The 23,051-nt window shown below is 42.0% G+C and overlaps 1 protein-coding gene across 2 annotated transcripts in view; it reads left to right on the plus strand.

The window, feature by feature from the left end:
- Window positions 1-949: 949 nt before the first annotated feature.
- Window positions 950-23,051, plus strand: part of CBFB (core-binding factor subunit beta) — a 73,023-nt gene continuing 50,921 nt past the window's right edge. For both annotated transcript variants that reach the window (XM_012468266.2, XM_012468265.2), the window contains exons 1-3: window positions 950-1,274; window positions 1,511-1,597; window positions 8,417-8,533. In XM_012468266.2, coding sequence (XP_012323689.1) covers window positions 1,197-1,274; window positions 1,511-1,597; window positions 8,417-8,533 — 282 coding nt within the window. In that variant the 5' untranslated portion in view covers window positions 950-1,196. The remainder of the gene's footprint in view (window positions 1,275-1,510; window positions 1,598-8,416; window positions 8,534-23,051) is intronic.

Genomic DNA, 23,051 nt, shown 5'->3' on the forward strand with positions numbered 1-23,051 from the left:
CCTAAAACTCCTGACCTCAGGTTATCCGTCTGCCTTACCCTCCCAAAGTGCAGGGATTACAGGCATGAGCCACCATGCTCGGCCAGAGGACTAACTTTGAATCAAACTCTGCCATAAACCACATGTCAGACTTTCTCCAGTTTGGGCTAAATTACTTCCTTAGAACTTGTGGATCTTATTTTTTGCAGCTGATTGCACACTGAGTACGCATATGAACTGGCAATCGGTTACTCAGCTTGTTCTTTAGAAACTTAAATTTATTGGGCTCCCATTATGTGCTAGACCCACATAAAGGTTCTCACGCTAACACTGCAAACTTAAGAGTGTCTGCATTTTGGAAACAAGGAAACTGAAGTTTAGTTTGGTCCAGTTCTTGTCTAAGGCCCCAGCCAACAGTTAGGGTAGCTGAGTGGGATCCCATCTGACTCCAACAGCCACGATCTTTCCACTATGACTCGATTGGATTCTTTGGTCCATTTCCACTTCAGTCTTCAACTTGCACAGCCTACACCCCTGCCGGTCGATTTAGGGACGAAAAGTCCCCAAGGACTTAGGTTTCCTCACGTTCAAATGACAATCTGGGGTTACTCCGCGCATTTGGGGAACCCAGAAGTTCCAGAAGGCCGAGGAAGGGCGGAAGAAAAGGTCTGCGCAGGCTACTCCCATCTGCTAAAGGGCAGGCGGATCCCCTCAGGGCAGTTCCACGCCGAGTGGCCGCGGGCTAGCAGGGGGAAAAGGGCCGCGCTGCGGAAGAAGCCCCGAGCCGCCGCAGCCCCGCTGCTCCGCCACTAGGCGGATGGCGCATGCGCGGCGCGGGCCGCGGAGTTGTGAATGGTGCGTCTTGTTTGCCGGAGTTGGAGGCGGGCGGGCGCGCTAGGAGGCGGGGTGGAGCCGGCGGGGGCGGGGTGGGCGGCGAGAGGAAGTGGCGGCGGCGGCGGCGGCCGGGGGCGGCGAGAGCTGGGGCTGCGCGAGCTGCAAGCAACGGCTGAGGCGGCGGCGGCGTGGGCAGGGCTCGAGCGAGCGGCGTCGCCTCAGACTCCCCGGAGCGGGAGTCTACGCGGGCGGGCGCCTGAAACAAAGGGAAGCGGGCGTCCGGGCGCCGCGGGTGGGCGGTCAGTTGGTCAGCGCGGAACCCGCCAGCGGGTGCCCGCGCAAGCTCCAAGCGCGGCCGGCCGGCGCGGCCTCAGGGCGGGAAGATGCCGCGGGTCGTGCCCGACCAGAGAAGCAAGTTCGAGAACGAAGAGTTCTTCAGGAAGCTGAGCCGCGAGTGTGAGGTGAGGCAGGCGGCGGCTCAGAGGCCGCGGCGCACCCCGAGTGGGCCTGGGCGGAGAAAAGTTTGGGCGGCGCGGTCCCCGGGAGGCGCGGTCGGCGCGCCCGCGGAGGGGCAATCTCGCCGGGGCGGCCGTCGCCCGCAGCCTCTGCTTACCCTTATCGGCGCCGCGCGGAACGGGCGGGCGCACGGGCGGCGCCGCGGATTTGGCTCCTGATTTCGGGCCGTCTTGCCTTGCAGATTAAGTACACGGGATTCAGGGACCGGCCCCATGAGGAGCGCCAGGCGCGCTTCCAGAACGCCTGCCGCGACGGCCGCTCAGAAATCGTAAGTCGGCGGGCCCGGGGCGCGCGCGGGTCACTTGTTGCGCGGGGCCGCTACGGCCCAGGCCGGTTCCGGACGGTGGCGCGGCTCCCGGAACTGAGCGGGCGCCGTCTCACTTCCTACTCGGCATTCAAAATGCGAAACCAGACGCCGCGGGTCGGTGCTCGCGGGGAGACACTTTCCCTGGGGCCCGCCGCGGTGGCGTGTGTCGGCCAACGGAGCACCGCGAGTTGAGCTCGAACCCGAGCCAGACTAAACAAGGGACTGGCATTGTTTAGGCGGCGACACCAAGGAAGGTTTCGGGGTTATTTGTAGCAAGCAAACCCCCATTCGTAAGAACTGGAGCTTCGTTCAAGGTTGGCGATAGTTCGTTTCTTAGAAGGTGGTAATTCTTTTTGTCAAGCGATCTCACACATCGCAGAGAAGTCTTTCTCTAGTTATTTATTGTCCCAATAGAGAGGGGAAGGGAGAGAAAGCCCTAAAAGTGTAATTTTTTTTAGAATGTTAAGCCTTGGGAGAATCAGAAACCATTATCCCCATGTCCCAAATAGGGCTGCTGTTCCTAAAAACTGCACAGATGGGGGAAACCCACCGTTGATCTCCTCGAGGTCCTTGTTTTAGGAGGTAGATTTGAGGAATCTTTACCACATGTTGGGTTGGAAAAAAAAAAATTCAAGGGTCCTAGTTGCTCTCATCTCCTTTTGGTTTGCCCTGTTGGAGGTGCTGATGAGGAGGGAATGGTAGGAAGAAACAAATAAAAGAGGTTGTTATTATTATTTTTTTTTTGAGACGGAGTCTTGCTTTGTTGCCCGGGCTGGAGTGCAGTGGCGGGATCTTCGCTCACTGCAACCTCTGTCTCCGGGTTTAAGCAATTCTCCTGCCTCAGCCTCCCGAGTAGCTAGGATTACAGGCGCCCGCCACCACGCTCGCGTAGTTTTTGTATTTTCAGTAGAGACGGGGTTTCACCATGCTGGCCAGGCGGTGTCAAACTCCAGATCTCAAGTGATCTGTTTGCCTGGGCCTCCCAGAGTGCTGGGATTACAGCCATGAGCCACCATTCCGGGCCTGATTAGTTTTTAAAAAGTTGAAGCACTGGTCTAATGGAATCCTGTTACTGCTCAGTGGCTTGGACTCAATTGCATGGGCAGAGACTTGAAGCTTAGTGCGATTTGAATTTGGGGTAACAGTAGGAAGACATATTGGAAATGTACTCCTCCCGTCCCCTTTATAAAACCAGCTTATTTTTATTCAGTTATAATTCATATACCGTAAAATTCTCCCTTTTCATCACTGAACACAAATTTATTTTTAAAGAATATTTTGATATTTTAAGTAAAGGCCTTTTAGAATTATAATAGTGAGAAGATGTTGGTTAAATTTATCAGGTGCTCTTGAATATTTGGTCATAAGTGCATGTTATGAAAGAAAATTTAAAGCTTTTAGCCCACTTGCAAGTTTCTTGAGTAAGTGTAATATTTATATGATTGAAGTGCACGAGACATACTTTTAGGTTTTGGCACTGAGTGGTATAAAAAAAGAATTCATTAGTTGGTGCGATGACTGTGTCATCCTTTGCCTGGGTTACCTTTTGCGAAAGGAAGATGGTACACCTGACCAAAGAATTTTCTGGAGGTAAAGGATGCAAGTATGAAAGATAGGATACGAAGTACCTCGTACTGTCACTGTTTGCTTTTTTTTTTTGGAGACTGAATCTCCCTCTGTCGCCCAGGCTGGAGTGCAGTGGTTCGATCTTGGCTCACTGCAACTTCCGGCTCCCGGGTTCAAGCAGTTCTCCTGCCTCAGCCTCCCGAGTAGCTGGGACTACAGACGCAGGCCACCACGCCTGGCTAATTTTTTGTATTTTAGTAGAGATGGGGTTTCACTCTGTTGCCCAGGCTGGTCTGGAACTCCTGAGCTCAGGCAGTCTGCCCGCCTCTGCCTCCCAAAGTTCTAGGATTACAGGCGTGAGCCACCGTGCCCGCCTTTGCTTTTTTGTTTGTTTCAAGACGGAGTCTTGCTCTGTCCCCCAGGCTGGAGTGCAGTGGCATGATCTTGGCTCACTGCAACCTTCGTCTCCCGGGTTCAAGCTTCCTACCTCAGCCTCCTGAGTAGCTGGGATTACAGGTGCCCACCACCACGCCTGGCTAATTTTTTTGTATTTTTGGTAGAGATGGGATTTCACCATGTTGGCCAGGCTGGTTTCAAACTCCTGACCTTAAGTAATCTGCTCACTTCCAGCCTCCTGAAGTGCTAGGAAATGTGTCTGGCTTTTTTTTTTTTTTTTTTTTTTTTTTGAGACAGAGTGTTGCTCTGTCAGGCTGGAGTGCAGTGGCACAATCTCAACTCACTGTAACCTCTGCCTCCCGGGTTCAAGCAGTTCTTCCAACTCAGCCTCCCGATTAGCTGGGACTACAGGCCACCACACCCAGCTAATTTTTGTATTTTTAGTAGTAGAGACGGGGTTTCATCATGTTGGCGAGGATGATCTTGATCTCTTAACCTCATGATTGCCTGCTTCGGCCTTCCAAAGTGCTGGGATTACAGGCGTGAGCCACTGCCCCTGACCTGTTTTGTTTTTTTTAAGTGAGAGGTCTTGTTGTGTGGCCTAGGCTGGGGTGCAGTGGCTGTTCACAGGCACGATCATAAGGCACTACTGGGCTCAAGCGATCCTCTTGCCTTAGCCTCCCAATAACTGGGACTACAGGCTCAATGACACTATACCCAGCCCCATGTATTATTATCACTATTCTTGAAAGCTGAAGTTCTTTGAAATTTGGTGAAGCTTAACTAGTAGGGTGTTTTCTGTCCTCTCAGACTTTGCTGAATGGGATTGTGAATTCAACCCACAGGATATCTAAATTGCTGTAATATTATAGTACTAGTATAGGTGGTCAGTGTTTGTCACGAATTTCTTTCCAGAATAAATTAGACATTCTAGACCTTGCTCGCTTCCAAATATCTGATCCTTACCTGAGCCTGGGAGGTCAAGGCTGCAGTGAGCCATGATCACACCCCTGCTCTCCAGCCTGTGTGACAGAGTGAGACCCTGTCTCTAAAAACAAAGATAAAACAAATATCTGATCCAACACATTTTACAAGTTTTAAGTTTCTGAAAAGTATTAAAGATTAAAGGTAGGTTGAGTGCTTTGTGAGGTTTGCACTTAAAACGGCACATGTCTTATTTTGTTAAATAATGTAACTATTGGTATTTGGGGAGGAATTTCACATTTCGTAGTTCCTTTCTTTCTAGTTTCCCTCCTTTAATTCAATGTTAACTCACATTTAATTATTGGATCCTTATCTCCTAGAGAGTGGTGACCTCATTAATTCTGTACAAACGCCTCTGGATACAGGTATTTTGCACAGTGCCTTTCACATCATAGGTACTTGATTATTTGAATTTAAAGGCTACTTAACTTAATGCCTGAAATTTATCTCATTACTTAGGAACATGCTGTGGTTTCTTCCTGTTTGGCTGTGGAAAAGACATTATTTTGCTTGTTTTGACAGCAGCCATAAATGGTGGGAATATACATAGTTTTCAGAACTATTACCAGCCTGTCTCCTGCCCCAAGTTGTCCTCTTCTTATCTTGAACATCTCCTTAAAGTATCAGTGAGGTTAATGAAGAATTCATTTTGCATTTAGATGTGAAATAATTTAAGGGCTGTGTTGGTAAAACTCAGTCAGCCTCCTTATTTTATGCCCATTGAGTTTTTAACTGTAAAATTCAGTCAGCGTTAAATAAAAGTGAACACGGGTAGGAGAATCTCTGGTAGAATCTGATTTATTATTTTTTTGAGACTGGATTTCACTCTGTCACCCAGGCTGGAATGCAGTGGTGCCATCTCTGCTCATTGCAACCTCTGCCTCCTGTGCCTCAGCCTCCCAAGTAGCTAGGATTACAGGTGCCTGCCACCACCCCGGCTGGTTTTTGTGTTTTTAGTAGAGATGGGTTTCACCATGTTGGCCAGGCTGGTCTCCACCTCCTGACCTCAAGTGATCTGCCTGCCTCAGTGAGCCACTGTACCCAGCCTTGATTTAGTCTTATCAATTCTTATGTAGTAAGAATGTAGGAGATGAGATGTCTTCAACACTAATAATCAATTAAAGAAAAAATATTTATGAGAGATATGGTTACTGTATGGTGAGAAGAGTAAAACTAATACATATTTCTACTTCTAAAGATTAAATGGTAAGAAGTATGTTGGATTGGCACAAGGTGTGCTATTTTATAATTTATGAAACCTGGAAAACATAGGACAATCTGGAAATCTTACATAATAGGCGTCATATCAGTGTAGCATTTTAATGTTTTCATTTTGTTTTTTTTTTCCTTTGTTTTCCTATGACAATGTTGACACCATATTAATATTTTGGAATAGACTTTTTCCAGCTCTTATGTATATGTAGGTATTTCATTAAATGAGTTCTATGGTCAGATAAGTTTGGAAAATGTTATGCTAGAATGATCTGTTTACCACTTCTGTCTCAGAGAGGGATCTTTATGAGATAATGGGCATATAGTGATGAAGCAGGAAATCTCTTCTGAGGTTGGCACCAAGACAGGAGATGAGGTAATACAATCTGCAGTGTCTTAGCACAGAGCTGATTTGGGGTACACTGGAGGTGAAAGGATTTGCTACTAGGTGAATACTAAAGAAACACGCCACAGAGATTTTGACACAAGGCATTCATTCATGGACGGAGTCTTTTCTGCCACCACTCTGCTCTGAGAATTTCATTATCTGAAGCTGAAAAAGTTGGCTTTCTTATTGAACTCAAAGTTATTTCTCATATTTGGCAAACACTTTTATAGCATTTACTTGGTAATGTTCTAAGCACTTTACAAATAATCAATTTGTGAGGAAACTGAGGTATGCTTCAGGTCATATAGCCTGGCCAGTTTCCCTCCCAGAACTGCTTTTTTTTCTTTTTTTTTTTTTAGGACAGTCTCTCTCTGTCACCAGGCTGGAGTGCAGTGGCTCAATCTCAGCTCACTGCAACCTCTGCCTCCCTGGTTCAAGTGATTCTCGTGCCTCAGCCTCCTGAGTAGCTGGGACTATAAGCATACACCACCATACCCAGCTAATTTTTGTATTTTTAGTAGAGACAGGGTTTCACCATGTTGGGCGGGATGGTCTCCATCACTTGACCTTGTGATCCACCTGCCTCAGCTTCCCCAAAGTGCTGGGATTACAGGCGTGTGCCACTGCGCCCGGCCACTGCTTTTGTGTTTGAACTAGTGTTGGTCGGGGTTTTTGTTAAGATTTATGCTCATAATGCATGGAAAGTTTTGTTGTTGTTTTTTCTTTGAGATGGAGTCTTGCCCTGTTGCCTAGGCTGGAGTGCAGTGGTGTGATCTCAGCTCACTGCAACCTCTGCCTCCTGGGTTCAAGTGATTCTCCTGTCTCAGCCTCCTGAGTAGCTGGGTTTACAGGTGTCTGCCACCATGCCCGACTAATTTTTTCTATTTTTAGTAAAGACGGGGTTTCACTGTGTTGGCCAGGCTGGTTTCGAACTCCTGGTCCTGAACTCAGGTGATCCACCCACCTTGACCTCCGAAAGTGCTGGGATTACACTGCCCCCCACCTGAAAGATTTTTAAAAATGATGTTGTGTTACTGATGTTAGTTCAGTTTCTATGCATATGAAACATTTACCACGTGAAAATGGTACCCCAGTGGATTAGGGAAATGCCATCAAAGAGGGTTAGAGATTTAGCCTTTAGGTTGACAAGTGTGTACCTACAGTGCCAGTAATAGAAATAGGAAGTATAATTTTTACCTTTTAAAAATCTAAGCTGTTCACCATCGGGGTAACTATTGGATAGCTAAATTGATTGATGGCTTTAAGCAAATTGCCCGAAATATGAACCCCTTGATTTAAGATGAAGTCTCCATGCTTGGAAACAAATTATGCTTCAGAACAGAATTAGTAGAATAAACCAAACAAAAAACTTTCTCTGGGTTCAGCAAAGAAGAGTTTACATTTAGATGATGAAATTTTTTTTTTCAAAAATGCTTTTGCTTTATTTTTCTTTCTTAATTTCCTTTGGGAAAGGGGTAATATCTGTTTTTTACATGAGGGAAACATACAGGTAACTTGCTCAAGGGCTACATAAAATGACACTTTATCGACGTGGTTTTAGATTGTTCCATCTATTGAGCTCTACCATTCAAATCTTTTATAAATATTAGATGAATACTCTGCTCTTTGTTGTAGTCAGATCAAGTTCTCCTAAAGTCAGATATTAGAAAAGGCATATTTTTAAAAATCATACAGGGTTTTAGAGAGAAGTACTGTCACATCCCATGCCGACATATGGTTTGTCAGAGGAGAGACAATCCCAAGTGCATTTTTTAGGTACTGCCTGCCATGCAGTGTTTCTTTCAGCAAGGGAAATCAAGGAAAATTAAAATGTCTCATTTATACAACTTTAAATTATGTTTTTTAAAAGTCAAAATCTTTAGATTTTCCGTGATTTTTACATTTAAAAATATGTTTTTAAATGCAAGGATGGTGGCTTCTGGTTAGACATTAGCAGTGTGAGATCCTAACATCAGCAAAAAAATGACATGAAAGAAAGTATTGATTCCGTGTCTGATTTTATATTTAAGCAGCCAGTGGCAAATGTCCTCAAAATGGAATCAGATGTTTGTAACTTAATACTTAAGAAAAATGATGAGTGCATGTTTTTTTACTTTTAAGTATTCTCTGTGCTGCCTGGCTTAAGACATAAACTGATGTAAAAATAAATGACTGCTTGCATAATTTATGTGATGTCCTGCTCCTGATCCTGTTTGTATTGATTTTTCTAAAAGGCTTTTGTGGCCACAGGAACCAATCTGTCTCTCCAGTTTTTTCCGGCCAGCTGGCAGGGAGAACAGCGACAAACACCTAGCCGAGAGTATGTCGACCTAGAAAGAGAAGCAGGCAAGGTAGGAAACATTTCTTTGCAATTTAAAATACTGTGGGTTATTTTGTTAGAGATTATCTGGTAATTTACATTTTAATAAAGATCACAGATCTGATTACACCGGCATATGCTCAGATTTCTTTTCATTCCATGTTATAAGGATGTAATATAATTTTTTTTTTCTTTTTGAGACAGAGTTTTGCTGTCGTTGCCCAGGCTGTAGTGCAGTGGTGTGATCTCAGCTCACTGCAACCTCTGCCTTCCAGTCTTTGAGCAATTCTCCTGCCTCAGCCTCCTGAGTAGCTGGGATTACAGGCATCTGCCACCATGCCTGGCTAATTTTTGTGTTTTTAGTAGAGACAGGGTTTCACCATGTTGGCCAGGCTGGTCTTGAACTCCTGACCTCAGGTGATTCGCCTGCCTCGGCCTCCCAGAGTGCTAGGATTATAGGCGTGAGCCACTGCTCCCAGCCAATATAATTTTTTAAAACTACCGTTTAACTTTAATATCACTCTATTTCTAATTTCGCGTGCATAATATTCATCATAGAACATTCTAACCCTTAAGTAAAATAACATTCAGAACAATTTCTTTAAAAGGTTGACAAGATATATTTTGTTTACAAAAATATATGTAACTATACTACTATAAAAATTAAAAGCAAAATGGAAAAAAAGCTCTACAGATTTAATAATTGATAGTACTTAGAAATGGCTCATAGGTAACTTTCTAATTCCATTAACAGCAAATTTACATTTGAGAAAAACAGTGTGAAATATATTATTAACTTGGAAATATATTTTTTTGTTTTGAGAAAAAGTTTCTGGAAACATGTCTTACAGTTTTGATGTTAGAAGTTTAGGTTAAAGATACAAATATATAGGTAAAATGTTTAAGCTGCGAGCCTTATTTCAAGTCTACGTTAAATGTATTACATGATTTTGGTGATTTTTTTTTTTTTTTTTTTTTTTTTTTTGAGATGGAGTCTTATTCTGTCACCCAGGCTGGAGTGCAATGGTTCGATCTCAGCTCACTGCAGCCTCCACCTCCCAGGTTCAAGTGATTCTTCTGCCTCAGCCTCCTGAGTAGCTGAGATTACAGGCTCGCACCATCATAGCTAATTTTTTGTATTTTCAGTAGAGATGGTGGTTTCACCATGTTGGTCAGGCTGGTCTCGAACTCCTGACCTCGTGATCCATCCACCTCGGCCTCCCAAAGTGCTGGGATTACAGACGTGAGCCACCTCGCCTGGCCTGGTGAAATTTTAATGAATAGTATCTTGGATTGGTTGATTCTCTTTTATTTATTTATTTATTATTTATTTTTTAAATATTAGATCAAGGATTGGTTGATTCTTGATCAAGAAGTCAAGGAGTTGACTTCTTGAAATGAAATTTTTAAAGGAGAAACACTCTTTTGGATCCAGTTTTATACTCATTATTCCTGGGTTTTCTTCGCAGTGTGTTTTTGTACTCGTTTCTATCAGCTTATTAAGTTAGTTTTCTAAGTGTCATCATGAATAGCATAAACTGCCACTTTTATGTAAAACGTAAGAAATGTCTAAATATTCCTTTGAGAAAATTTAAAAGGTATTTTTATTAGGAAAAAAATTTTAATCTTGTTTGTATATATATAATGAATCTTTTGTTTTCTCCAATTTTATAGAATTAGATTTGATCTTTTGAGTGTGACAAAACAACTAATCTTTGGATTGGAAAAGGGGAAATAGATTATACGATTTTAAAAAACGAGTGATAACCAGGCAACTTGCTTTCCTGTGTGTTAGCTTGTTTGCTTGGAAAATTAAAAGTGAATGTTCTAGATTGTACTATTTGGTAGTTCTTACACAGTATATAAGGGAGAATATGAGAAGTCCTTGTAGGATTATTGGGTTTTTTTGCCCTTTTGGTGTGTGTATGTATGACTAAATGAAAAAATTACATTTTTTCTTGCTTGAACACTTCCTTAAAGTTTAACATGGTGGCTCAGATACTAAAGACATAAACCAGAAAAAATTGTTTTTTTATCAGCTTTAGCCCAAAACTATTTTAAGACTTTGAGAGTGACATCTCAGTGTTACTGAAATCTTCTAGTACTTAATAACTAATAAATGGGTTGTTAACTCTACCAGAAGTTAGGTTTGCTGAATTAATGATACCGCTTCCCTAGTTTGAAGACCACATTATCCTTGAACTTAAGCCATTGAGATGTTTTTAGTTATATGACCAAAAATAACAAAAACGTTAGATGGTTTATTCTAGTACAGTCATATATCGCTTAATGACAGGGATCTGTTCTGGGAAATGTGTTGCTAGGTGATTTTTATCACTGTGTGTATATAGAGTGTACTTACGCAGACCTAGATGGTATAGCCTACTACACACTTAGGCAATGTGGTATATAGTCTGTTGCTCCTAGGCTACAAACCTGTACTGTACAGCATGTTACTGTACTGAATACTATAGTCAACTGTAAGACAGTGGTAAGTATTTGTGTATCTTGATGTATCTAAACATAGAAAAGATATGGTAAAAATACAGTATGAAATAATGATATACCTGTATAGGGCACTTACCTTGAATGGAGCTTGTAGGACTGGAAGTTGTTGTGGGTGAGTCAGTTGAGTAAGTGGTGAATGAATGTGATTCTGTAGATTTTATGTACGTAGTACACTTAGACCACACTAAATCTATACAAATTAAGCAGTTGCACTGCAGTGTTACAATGGCTATGATGTCACTAGGCAATAAGAATTTTTCAGGTTTGTTATAATCTTACAGGACCACTGTCATATATGTGGTTCATTGTAGGTTGAAATGTTGTTAATGCAATGCATGAATGTATTTAAAAAATATGTTTTTAATTATATTAGGAAGAGTGATAGAACTGATGCAAGCTGTTAGGAAATGTACATTTTATTAATACTGGTTTTAGAAGTTTTTTTTCTGTAAAGGGACAAATGTAAATATTTTCAGTTTTGCACGCTTTCAGGCTCTGTCACAACTACTCAACTCTGAAACTACTTAACTCTGCTGTTGTAGTGTGAAAGAGACCCTAGACAACATGTAAACAATTGAGAGTGGCTGTGTTCCAAAAGTGGTGACACTGGCAGAAATCAGTATCTTTCCCTCAGATGTAAATCTGTAAATGTTTGTGCATATATTCTGTATTTCTCAAATAGAATTTTGCCAACATCTGTACTACTTCTGTACTTTTTTTTTTTCTAGAAGGAAAAAAAACATTTTAAGGCAAAAACTCCTGCTGTACTGCTCCATGCCATGCTAATAAAGTTCTCCAGTGAATTTAGAGAAAAGGCATCTATGGAGCTCAGACTGTGGGGTCTCGAATTTCTCTTCTTTTTTTATGGTCTGTTTCATATAACCATTAGATTTTGTTTCTGTCCCCACAGGACTAGGACTGGAAGCAAAGAAAATTGAAGGAACGTCTCCAAATGTTAATTATTTGCCTCTGTTCCTTATATTGGGTTCCAAATCAGTGTTGTCTTCCTATTCTCTCAGCTGAGTTACCTCCTGAAGCAGCTTAGTTCTCTTCCCATTCAGTGCAGCTTTTAGGAGCTATAGCTGTTAAGGCTTTAGAGTTAGGCAAAATTGAGTTAAGTTCTGGCTCCTTCATTTACTGCAATGTAACTTTGGGCATATCTTTTAGTCATTATAATCCTCAGTTGTAAAATGAGATTAATGCATACTTCCCAGAGTTGCTGTTGAGAATAACTGAAATAGTGTATGTAAAGTGTTTTGGCCACTACTGTGCCTATCACAGTTATCCAAAAATTTATTCATTCAGAAGTCTTTTGTTGAACACCTGTTATGTGTACTGAGCATTGTCCTAGTTATGTGAGATACATCAGTGAACAAAGCAAAGATCCTTAATAGACAACATACATAATAAATAAATTATGTAATAGCTTACAAAGTGACAGTAGCTTTGGGGGAAAAGGAAAGGTATTATAGGATAAGGGTGATCAATGAGCGGGTACCTTTGCAGTTTTAAATTGGGTAGTCTGGGTAAGGAAGATCATAACTCAGCCAAGACATAAAGGAGGTTAGGGAATGATGAGCCATGCAGGGGTCAGGGATGGAGGTTGAGGAAGTGAAGAGATGTTCCAGACAGAGGAAACAACCATCATAAAGGGTCCCAGAGTGGTACCCTGTATTTGATCAATAGCAGGTAGGCCATTGTGACTGGAGTAGACTGAGAAAGAAGTAGTAGTAGATGAAATCAAAAATAACAATGAGGCCAGTTCATGAGACCATGGTAGGCCATTGTAACCACATGGGATTTTTATTCTGAGTGAAATTGGGAATAGTTTTGAGTGTTTTGTTAGCTTATTTTTTACAGACAGGGTCTTGGTATGTTGCCCAAGCTGACTCAAACTCCTGGACTCAGGTTATCCTCTCACTCAGCTTCTGAAGTAGCTGGGATTAAAGGCATGCTCCTGTACCTGGCTCAGGCTTTTGAGCAGATAAATGATATGATCTGCATTAGGTTTTGACACTCATGCTAACTGCTAGGTTAATAATAGGTTATAGGGGGCAAAAGTGAGCAGGCTATTGCAGTAATCTTGGTGGGAGACCAGGGTGGTAGCAGAAGAGGTAATGAGATATGGTCATATCCTGGATGACCATTTGAGGTAAAGGCAACAGGATTTGCTTATGAATTAGATATGGCGTGTGAGAAAGAAGAGTGAAGAATGACTCCAACTTAGGCTGAGGAGGAAGAATTGTTTGAACCAGGGAGGCGGAGGTTGTGGTAAGCCAAGATCATGCCACTGCACTCCAGCCTGGGCAATAAGAGCAAAACTCTGTCTCAAAAAAAAAAAAAAATGACTCCAACTTTTTGGCCAGAGAAAGTGGGAATATCGTGTTACTGTTATCCGGGATGGGAAAACTGGCTGGAACAATTTTGAGCAGCAGGTTAGGTCAGTTTAGGGCATGTGAGGTGGGAGCTTGTTATTGCAGCTTGTTTCTTTACCACTTTTTTTTTTTTTTTTTTTTTTTTGTGAGACAGAGTCTCTCTGTGTCATCCAGGCTGGAGTGCAGTGGCGTGATCTCGGCTCACTGCAACCTCCATCCCCCGGGTTCAAGCAGTTCTCTGTCTCAGCCTCCCAAGTAGCTGGGATTACAGGTGTCTGCCACCACGCCAGGCTAATTTTTGTATTTTTAGTAGAGACGGGGTTTCACTATCTTGGCCAGGCTGGTCTTGAACTCCTCATCTTGTGATCCACCCACCTAGGCCTCCCAAAGTGCTGGGATTACAGGCGTGAGCCACCGCGCCTGGTCTTTTTTTCTTTTATTAGCGAGAAGGTCTCACTTGGTCACCCAGGTTGGAGTGCAGTGGTACAATCATAGCTCACTGTAACCTCAAACCTCAAACTCCTGGGCCCAAGAGATCCTTCTGCCTCAGCTTTTTTTTTTTTTTTTCCAAAGGCAAGGTCTCATTCTGTTGCCAGGCTGGAATACAGTGGTGCCATCATGGCTCACTGCAGCCTCAATCTCCCAGGCTCAGGTGATCCTTCCGCTTCAGCCTCCTGAGTAGCTGGGACCACAGCATCTCACCTGTAATCCCAGCACCTCCATGCCTGAAGTTATTTTTGTATTTTTTGTGGAGATGGGGTTCTATTATGTTGCCTAGTCTGATCTCGAACTCCTGGCCTCAAGTGATCCTCCTACCTTGGCCTCCCAAAGTGCTGGGATTACAGGCATGAGCCACCATGCCCAGGCTTGTTTAAAAAAAAAAAAAAATTGTTTCTAAGTGTTTCATTATTTTTTCTTCCTCATATCTTGACTGGCTAGGTCAACAGGTATTTGCCAAAACATCTCGCTAATTTTTTAATTTTTTTGTAGAGAAAAAAATTTTGCTCAGGCTGACCTCAAACTCCTGGCTTTAAGTATTCCTCCCACCTTGGCCTCCCAAAGTGCTGGGATTACAGGCATGGCTCACTGCATCCAGTCCAAGTTTTAACAAATGTATGCACCCATGTAAATGCTACCACACTCAAGATATATTTCAGTCACCCCCAAAGGTTTCCTTGTGCCCCTTTGCAGGAATCTGGGACTGGCTGGACTGGGTGATTCTGCCTCAGTGTCTTTCATGAGGTTACAGTCAAGCTTTTGCCTGGTGCTGTGCAGTCTCTGAAGACTTGACTAGAACTAAAGGATTTACCTATTGGTAGGTGGCTTCACTTCCTAGTCATGCTTCTCCATAGAGAGAAAAAGAGTGAAGCCACCATGCCTATCTATCTGTCTGTCTGTCTGTCTGTCTGTCTGTCTATCTATCTATCTATCTATCTATCTATCTATCTATCTATCTATCTATCTGACAGTCTCACTCTGTTGCCCAGGCTGGAGTACAGTGGCACAATCTCAGCTCACTGCAACCTCTGCCTCCCGGGGTTCAAGCAGTTCTCCTGCCTCAGCCTCCCAGGTAGCTAAGGTTACAGGCACACACCACTACGCCTGGCTAATTTTTGTATATTTAGTAGAGACTGGGTGTCACCGTTTTGGCCAGGCTGGTCTCGAACTAATCTCTGGTGATCTGCCTGCCTCAGCCTCCCAGAGTACTGGGATTACAGGCGTGAGCCACTGCGCCCAGCCCACTGTGCCTTTTATGATCTATTCAAGTCACTTTCATGCCTTTTATTATCTATTCTTTGAGTCACTTGTTGCTTAGCCTGTTCATTAGAAGCTGGTCACTAAGTCTAGCCCACATTCAACAGGGAGGGAGGGATTATACATGGATATGATACCAAGAGACTGGGATCATTGAGGCCATCTTGGAGGCCAGCTACAATAATATTCACTTAAATTTAGTGAACTCAAAAAAAATTAGAATCCTGGTAGAGTGGAAACAAAAAGCTCTTTGTTCTCTTTTATTTGAAATACAGTTCTGTAACTTAAGAAAACGGGCTCGGCTGGGCGTGGTGGCTCACGCCTGTAATCCCAGCACTTTGGGAGGCTGAGGCAGGTGGATCACGACGTCAGGAGTTCAAGACCAGCCTGGCCAACATGGTGAAACCCCATCTCTACTAAAAATAGAAAAATCAGCCATGTGTAGTGGTGGGTGCCTGTAATTCCAGCTACTTGAGGGGCTGAGGCAGAGAATTGCTTGAACCCAGGAGGTGGCAGTTGCAATGAGCTGAGACCGTGCTATTGCACTTCAGCCTGGGCAACAGAGCGAGACTACATCTCAAAAAAAAAAAAAAAGAAAGAAAGAAAAGAAAAGAAAATGGGCTCATAGAAATTAGTCCTTTTATTCATTCTTTTGCTTATGTGGCTGTAGGAATATTTTCAAATCAAGGGCTTCCATATGGAAGGTCTGGTAATGGGTGACTGATCGTAAGTATATACTTTACATATGACCAAGTTAGAGCACAAAATTTTATAATCTGTCCTTCAAATATATTTGAAACTTTTTTACCCAGGTTTCTGGTGAGCTATCTACGTTGGTTCTTAATAAGGATCTTTCTCAGAAATGATTTAAACTAATACAGTATTGTAGAAGGAGCTCTAGATTTAAGTTAAGACAATCATAACTATTTTCTTTAACATGTAAATGAGGACCAGAATATATCTGCCCTATTCATGTGCCTCATGTTAGAATTAAATGTAGCGCCAGCATATGTGAAAATATGTTTTAAATTGTAAACCCCTATCCACAGTTAGGCTATTTAATGGTTCTGTAGGGTGAGATTATAGCTGATTGATAGAGTATTTGTGCTACAGCATGCCTTAAGTAAGCTTCACTTCAGGTAGTTGAACAGTGTTGGAACACTACATCTTTCCCAAGTGTTTCATCCTGGTGTGTTTAATTAAACACTGGCAGCCAAAATGTTCTTAATTCTTCTTTAAACCAACTTAGCTGTCAAAAGACAAGGAAAAGCAACTAATCAGAATTTAAATCATTCTTAAGTTAAAATTTTATAGACCAAGCAACTCCAGTTCCTTTGATCTTTCCTCTTAGGACTTATTTCCAGTTACTTTTATTTCAAATGAATGCAAATGATTATGGTTGACCATAAATTATTAGTCTTGAGCGGTCAGATTAATGGTTTTTACATGCATTCTGTGTCTCATAAAGCTTCATTGGGATTTTGAAATAACAATTGTATGTACTTTGTGATCCCAGTTTGTGGGTACAAAGATAAGGAGTATGAACATCATTTCATAAAAGAAAAAAAATGAACTTTACAGTGCTTCTGTTCACCATTTTGTTCTGTGGAAATTGAATATGCTATCTAGTTTTTACTACATTGACCTCAGAAAAAGAGAGGTTAAACTTTTTTTTTGAGACAAAGTTTCACTCTTGATGCCCAGGCTGGAGTTCAGTGGTGCGATCTCAGCTCACTGCAACCTCTGCTTCCTTGGTTCAAGCCCACCACCACGCCTGGCTGATTTTTGTATTTTTAGTAGAGATGGGGTTTCACCATATTGGCCAGGCTCATCTCGAACTTCCTGACCTTGTGATCCACCCGCCTTGGCCTCCCAAAATGCTGGGATTACAGGTGTAAGCCACCTCACACAGCCCGAGATTAAACTTTTTTGTGGTTGTTACGTTCCTGTTTATAGCTTATGATTTTAATTGATAGTCAAATACATTAGCATCAGACATTGAGAAGTATAAGGTATATGTCACTAAAGTAGCTACTTTTTTAAATGTTGATAAGTTGTATTTTTTTTTTCTTCTGGACCTTTTATACTTAAAAGTCTTGAAATCATTTATTTTTATGAGCATAAAATAACAAAGCAAAATCTAACAAGATTGGTTTTAATGAGTGGGGACAGAATTTTATTTTAAATAGCCTTTTCTAATAAAGGTCTATGGCTCTGCTGCTTCTAGAATCTTTTACATACTTGCCTGCAGGATCTTTGTCCCAAAATAAATATTGTGTTTGTTTATATACCATCCACAATTTGGCAGAGTTTACAAGACTTCTTGATGTTAGCTTTGAGAAATCCCTATTTAAGCTCAAGAAGTTTCCTCTCCTTTATAGATAGCCCAGTCATTCCAAATAAAAGATCTCTGTGGTAAAGCTTTAGAGTGTGATTTTCTTCAAGAGAAATTGAGACAACTTTATGGATATCTCATCACATCTGGATTTTAAGTATTTGAATTTAACTAAAATATGAATTGAAACTCCGTCTCTACTAAAAATACAAAAAATTAGCTGGGCATGGTGGCGCGTGCCTGTAATCCCAGCTACTCAGGAGGCTGAGGCAGGAGAATTGCCTGAACCCAGGAGGCGGAGGTTGCTGTGAGGCAAGATCGTGCCATTGCACTCCAGCCTGGGTAACAAGAGCAAAACTCCATCTCAAAAAAAATATATATATATATGTATTGATAGCACTTAGTTATTGACATTTAGTGTGTTGAAATATGGTTTTTAAAAATGTTTTAGTTACACTGTAATCTAATAACTGAATCATAAAATTTAGAACTGGTAGCTGCGAGCTTACATATATATATGTGCGTGTGTGTACTTGACACCTTTGTATCTGGAAAAGGGTTTGTATTTTTAAAGAAAAGTTTTTATTTTAGTTATTTTTCAATCCAAGAGAGGAAGTTGACTTTCTGAAAAAATTAAAATGTTTTGGCTGGGTGTGGTGGCTCATGCCTGTAATCCCATTACTTTGGGAAGCCGAGGCGAGCGGATCACCTGAGGTAAGGAGTTCGAGACCAGCCTGGCCAACATGATGAAAACCCACCGCTACCAAAAATATAAAAAATTAGCTGGGTGTGATGGCCTGTGCCTGTAATCCCAGCTACTTGGGAGGCTGAGGCAGGAGAATCACTTGAACCCGGTAGGCAGAGGTTTCAGTGAGCCGAGATTGCACCTCTGCACTCCAGCCTGGGTAACAGAGCAAGACTCTGTCTAAAAAAAAAAAAAAAATTTGGCTGGGTGCGGTGGCTCACTCCTGTAGTCCCAGCACTTTTGGAGGCTGAGGTGGGTGGATCACGAGGTCAAGAGATCAAGACCATCCTGGCCAACATGGTGAAACCCCGTCTACTAAAAATACAAAAAATAGCCGGGCATGGTGGCACGTGCCTGTGGTCCCAGCTACTCGGGAGGCTGAGGTGGAAGAATCGCTTGAATCCAGGAGGTGGAGGTTGCAGTGAGCCGAGATTGCGCCACTGCACTCCAGCCTGGCAATAGAGTAAGACTTCGTCTCAAAAAATAAAAAATAAATAAATAAATAAATAATTTAAATGTTTTAAAATTAGTATGTCATAGTACCTTCCAGTTAGAGTTACATGAATCTACATACATGGTAAATGCACCTCTGAAGCACTTGAAAGATTACGTAGTCCTTTTTTCCCTTCTTTTGAATTGCGTTATTTCCATTTTGGTGTAAAGGTGAAATTCTCATACATGACCTTTCCTGAGTTATATTATGTTCCAAATGACAGAGGCAGAAATATATATGTCTGAGAAGAGCATCCTTCACTCTTTCCCTTCTTGCTTCTACTTTCTGCATTTTTTTGACGGAGTCTTGCTCTCTTACCTAGGCTGGAGTGCAGTGGTGTAGTCTTGGCTTACTGCAATCTCTGCCTCCCAGGTTTAAGTGATTCTCCTTCTTCAGCCTCCCAAGTAGCTGAAATTACAGGCACCCGCCACCACACCTGGCTAATTTTTGTGGTTTTAGTAGAAGTGGGGTTTCACCATGTTGGCCAGGCTGGTCTCTAACTCCTGATCTCAGGTAATCCACCCACCTCAGCCTCCCAAAGTGCTGGGATTACAGGCGTGAGCCACCATACCTGGCCTGTTTTTTTTTTTTTTTTTTTTTTAAACTGTATCTCTCTCTCTCTGTCACGCAGGCTGAAGTGCAGAGGTATGATCTTGGCTTACTGCAGCCTCTGCCTCCTTGGCTTAAGCAGTCCTCTCACCTCAGCCTCCCAAGTAGCTTGAACCATAGGCATGTGCAACCATGCCCAGGTAATTTTTTTATTTTTTTGTAGATACAGGGTCTTACCATGTTGCTCAGGCTGGTCTCAGTTTCCTGGACTCAAGCAATTCACCCACCTCGGCCTCTCAAAGTGCTGGTATTCAGGCGTGTACCCATCATTTCTTTTTAATGATTAATTCAAATGCTGCCAGGTTAAAGACTGTTGAAATGTTCTTGACTGAAGATGTTAATTTCTTTGTAGCACTGCTATGCTCTAGTTTTACTGCTTCCCATTTTCACTTGTAATTTTTCAATCATCATTATTGAGGTATAATTTACATACAACATAGCTCACCTGTTTTAAGTATACAAGTCTGTGACAACTATGTATTGTTCAGTAGTATAACCACCACAAAGTCAAGATACAGAATATTTCCATTGCTTCAAAAAGTTCCCTCATGCCCTTTCCGGGTAGTGTTCTAATTGATGCATACATACATGGACTAATACTTTTATGATCCTCATCTTACAGGGAAGAAAACATTGTAATTTCTTTTTAACAGCATAAAAATGCTGTTTACCTTCAGATGCAGAGACTGTTTCTTCAATATTATTTTTTTATATTTTTCTATAGAGGAGCGGAAGCTACAGACAAGCTCAAGTGTAATAGACAATGATATGGTGGAGTTTAATTGTTGTTACCTATTTTTATGAAAGTATACAATGTAAACAGTTGGAAATTATTATCTATCACAAGCTTTTCAGTTTAAGCTGGGCCTCCTCAAATTATTGTGTATTTAGGAACTAAGAATTTTAAATAACATTTGAAGTGTGCTTCCATGCCATGTGTGGAAACTGTATTAAAAAAACAAAATGTGCCTCTTGGCAGTATTGCTGTGCTTTCAGGACTCTGATGCAGGCTGTACCATGTGTCCTAAGAAGGAAAGGGCTGAGTCTGGGAATGGTTGGAGGGTTGTTTTTGTGGATGAAAAACCTTTTACCCATGTATGCAGCCAGTACCGAGCCTTTTGTGTTTTAAAGATCAGATGTAAAGGCAGGTTAATCTTCAGAATAAAACAAAAGGATGGCCTAGAAACTTGTGACTTTGACATTTACATTAGAAGAATTTAGATGTTTTCAAATAAACAAATCTTCCACCCGTGTAGTAGATGTTCAAAGTTCTGTATAACAACAATGATAGTCTCTAATAATTGTGTGGCCTCACTTGCAGAACATTGTTCTAAATAATGAGCCCTTTGGGAGAACCCTCTAAATTATTTTTTAGAATATTGATTATTCACACCAGCTCTTTAGTCCTGAGTTTCCATCCCTTTGCTATCCAGACATTTCTGGGCCGTTTTTTACTGAGCCAGGTGCCATGGCTTGCGCCTATGGTCCCATCGCTCTGGGAGGCTAGTGCAGGTGGATCACCTGTGGTCTGGACTTCGAGACTAGCATGGCCAGCATGGTGAAGCTTGTCTCTACTAAGAATGCAGAAATTGTCCGTGCATGGTGGCAGGCGCCTGTGGTCCCAGATGCTTGGGAGGCTGAGCCAGAAGAATCGCTTAAACCTGAGAGGCAGAGGGTGCAGTGGGCCAAGATCTTGCCACCCCACTCCAGCCTGGGAAACATGCTAAATTCTGTCTCAATAAATAAATAAAAATGCAGAAATTGGTCAGGTATGGTGTCACATGCCTGTGGTTCCAGCTACTTGGGAGGCTGGGGCAGGAGAGTTTCTTGGGCCTGGGAGGTAGAGGCTTGAGTAAGCAGAGATCACACCACAGCACTCCAGCCTGGGCGACAGAGTGAGACTCTATCTCCAAACAAACAACAAAAAACCTCAATAAGATTTCCTGTTTTCCTTAACTGTATTGGCCAAGGTTGAACTATCCCTCCTGAATGTTCTGTATGAAAACACTGGATATGAAGAAAAAAGGAAAATTCAGGCAGTTGGTTACACTTTTAGTGTTGTATCTAAAAAGTCATAGCCAAGACCACCTAGGTTTTCTCCTATGTTATCTTCTAGAAGTTTTACAATTTTGTCTTTTATATTTAGACCTATGGTCCATTTGGAATTAATTTCTGTGGAACATATAAGGTCTGTATCTAGATTCATTTTTGTGCATGTGGATGTCCAGTTGTACCAGCATGAAATCTTAATTTTCATGTGAAGACTCTTGATTTTAAAGGTTCGTTCAAGTCTTTTTTTGGTGGTGGTAGTGGTACTGGAGAAATTACAGCTCTCCCTCCCCTAATACACATCTGCAGAATGCATTTATCCATCCTGGATCATCTCTGCCTCCTTTATCCCTCTTAACCTGGAATGCTCTTCATCCATCCACCTAAGTTTAATTGATTCTTCAACCAGAAGGAGAGAATTAAGGTTTTTCGTTCTTCCTAGCACATCTTCTCAATGTGACTATACTCACTTTTTTAAAAAGCTATTTATAAAATATCAAGATATTACATAAAGTTAAAAATTGAAATGAAATTCAGCATCTTAATTCACCAATTACACAACTGAATGGTTTTTTGTTTTTTTTTCTTTTGAGACGGAGTTTTGCTCTTTGACCAGGCTGGAGTGCAATGGTGCGATTTTGGCTCACTGTAACCTCCACCTCCTGGGTTCAGGTCATTCTCTTGCTTCAGCCTCCTGAGTAGCTACAATTACAGGCATGCGCCACCACACTCAGCTAATTTTTTGTATTTTTAGTAGAAATGGGGTTTTACAATGTTGGTCAAGCTGGTTTTGAACTCCTGACCTCAGGTGATCTACCCACCTCGGCCTCCCAAAGTGCTGGAATTACCGGCTTTAGCCACTGCACCCAGACACTGAGTGGTTTTTAATATATTCACAATGTGCAACCATCACCATTGTCTAATTTGTGAATGTTTCAGAACTCCAGGCCATTTTATTTATTTTTGAGACAGTCCTATTCTGTTTGTTGCTCAAGCTGGAATTCAATGGCATGACCATGGCTCACTGCAGCCTCTCCCTCCTAGGCTCAAGCGATTCTTCCACCTCGCTGGAACTACAGGCACATGGTACTACATCAGCTAATTTTTTTTTTCTTTTTTTTTTACTTTGTGTAGAGACAGGGTCTCACTATGTTACTTAGTCTGGTCTTGAACTCCCAGCTGGGTTCAAGTGATCCTCCCTCTTTGGCCTCCCGTGGACTATCTTAAATGCTTTTTAAGAACTGCAAAGCAGTTTTTATGGTGATCACCATCACCAGGCACTGTGCTAAATGGTTTACATTGTCACTAATTCTCTAATACTGCATTGTACAGAAGAAGTATTTGATTTTAGAACACATCTGGTGATAGCTTGATTTTAGAGGAAGCTGAGGCCAGAGAGGCTAAGTAAATCTTCAGAAGTCATGTTACCTGTTTCTTGGTAGAGCCAGGACCCAGACCGACTTTTTTTTTTTTACTTCCGAGTCTGCTCTTTGCATACTACACTACTGCTAATCAGTAATCATCAGGTAAGTTGATGCAAACTCCGCATACCACCTTCCTAAGCCTTATTTAAAGTATTTGGTTCATCAAGTTACTCTCCCGATTTTTTTTACACACACACACACACACACACACACACACACACCCATCTCACCTCACGGCAAGCTCTGCCTCCAGGGT

The sequence above is a fragment of the Aotus nancymaae genome, unplaced genomic scaffold, assembly GCF_030222135.1.
Source record: "Aotus nancymaae isolate 86718 unplaced genomic scaffold, 86718_ANA_hifiasm-v0.15.2.pri h1tg000030l, whole genome shotgun sequence".
Classification (NCBI taxonomy): Eukaryota; Metazoa; Chordata; class Mammalia; order Primates; family Aotidae; genus Aotus; species Aotus nancymaae.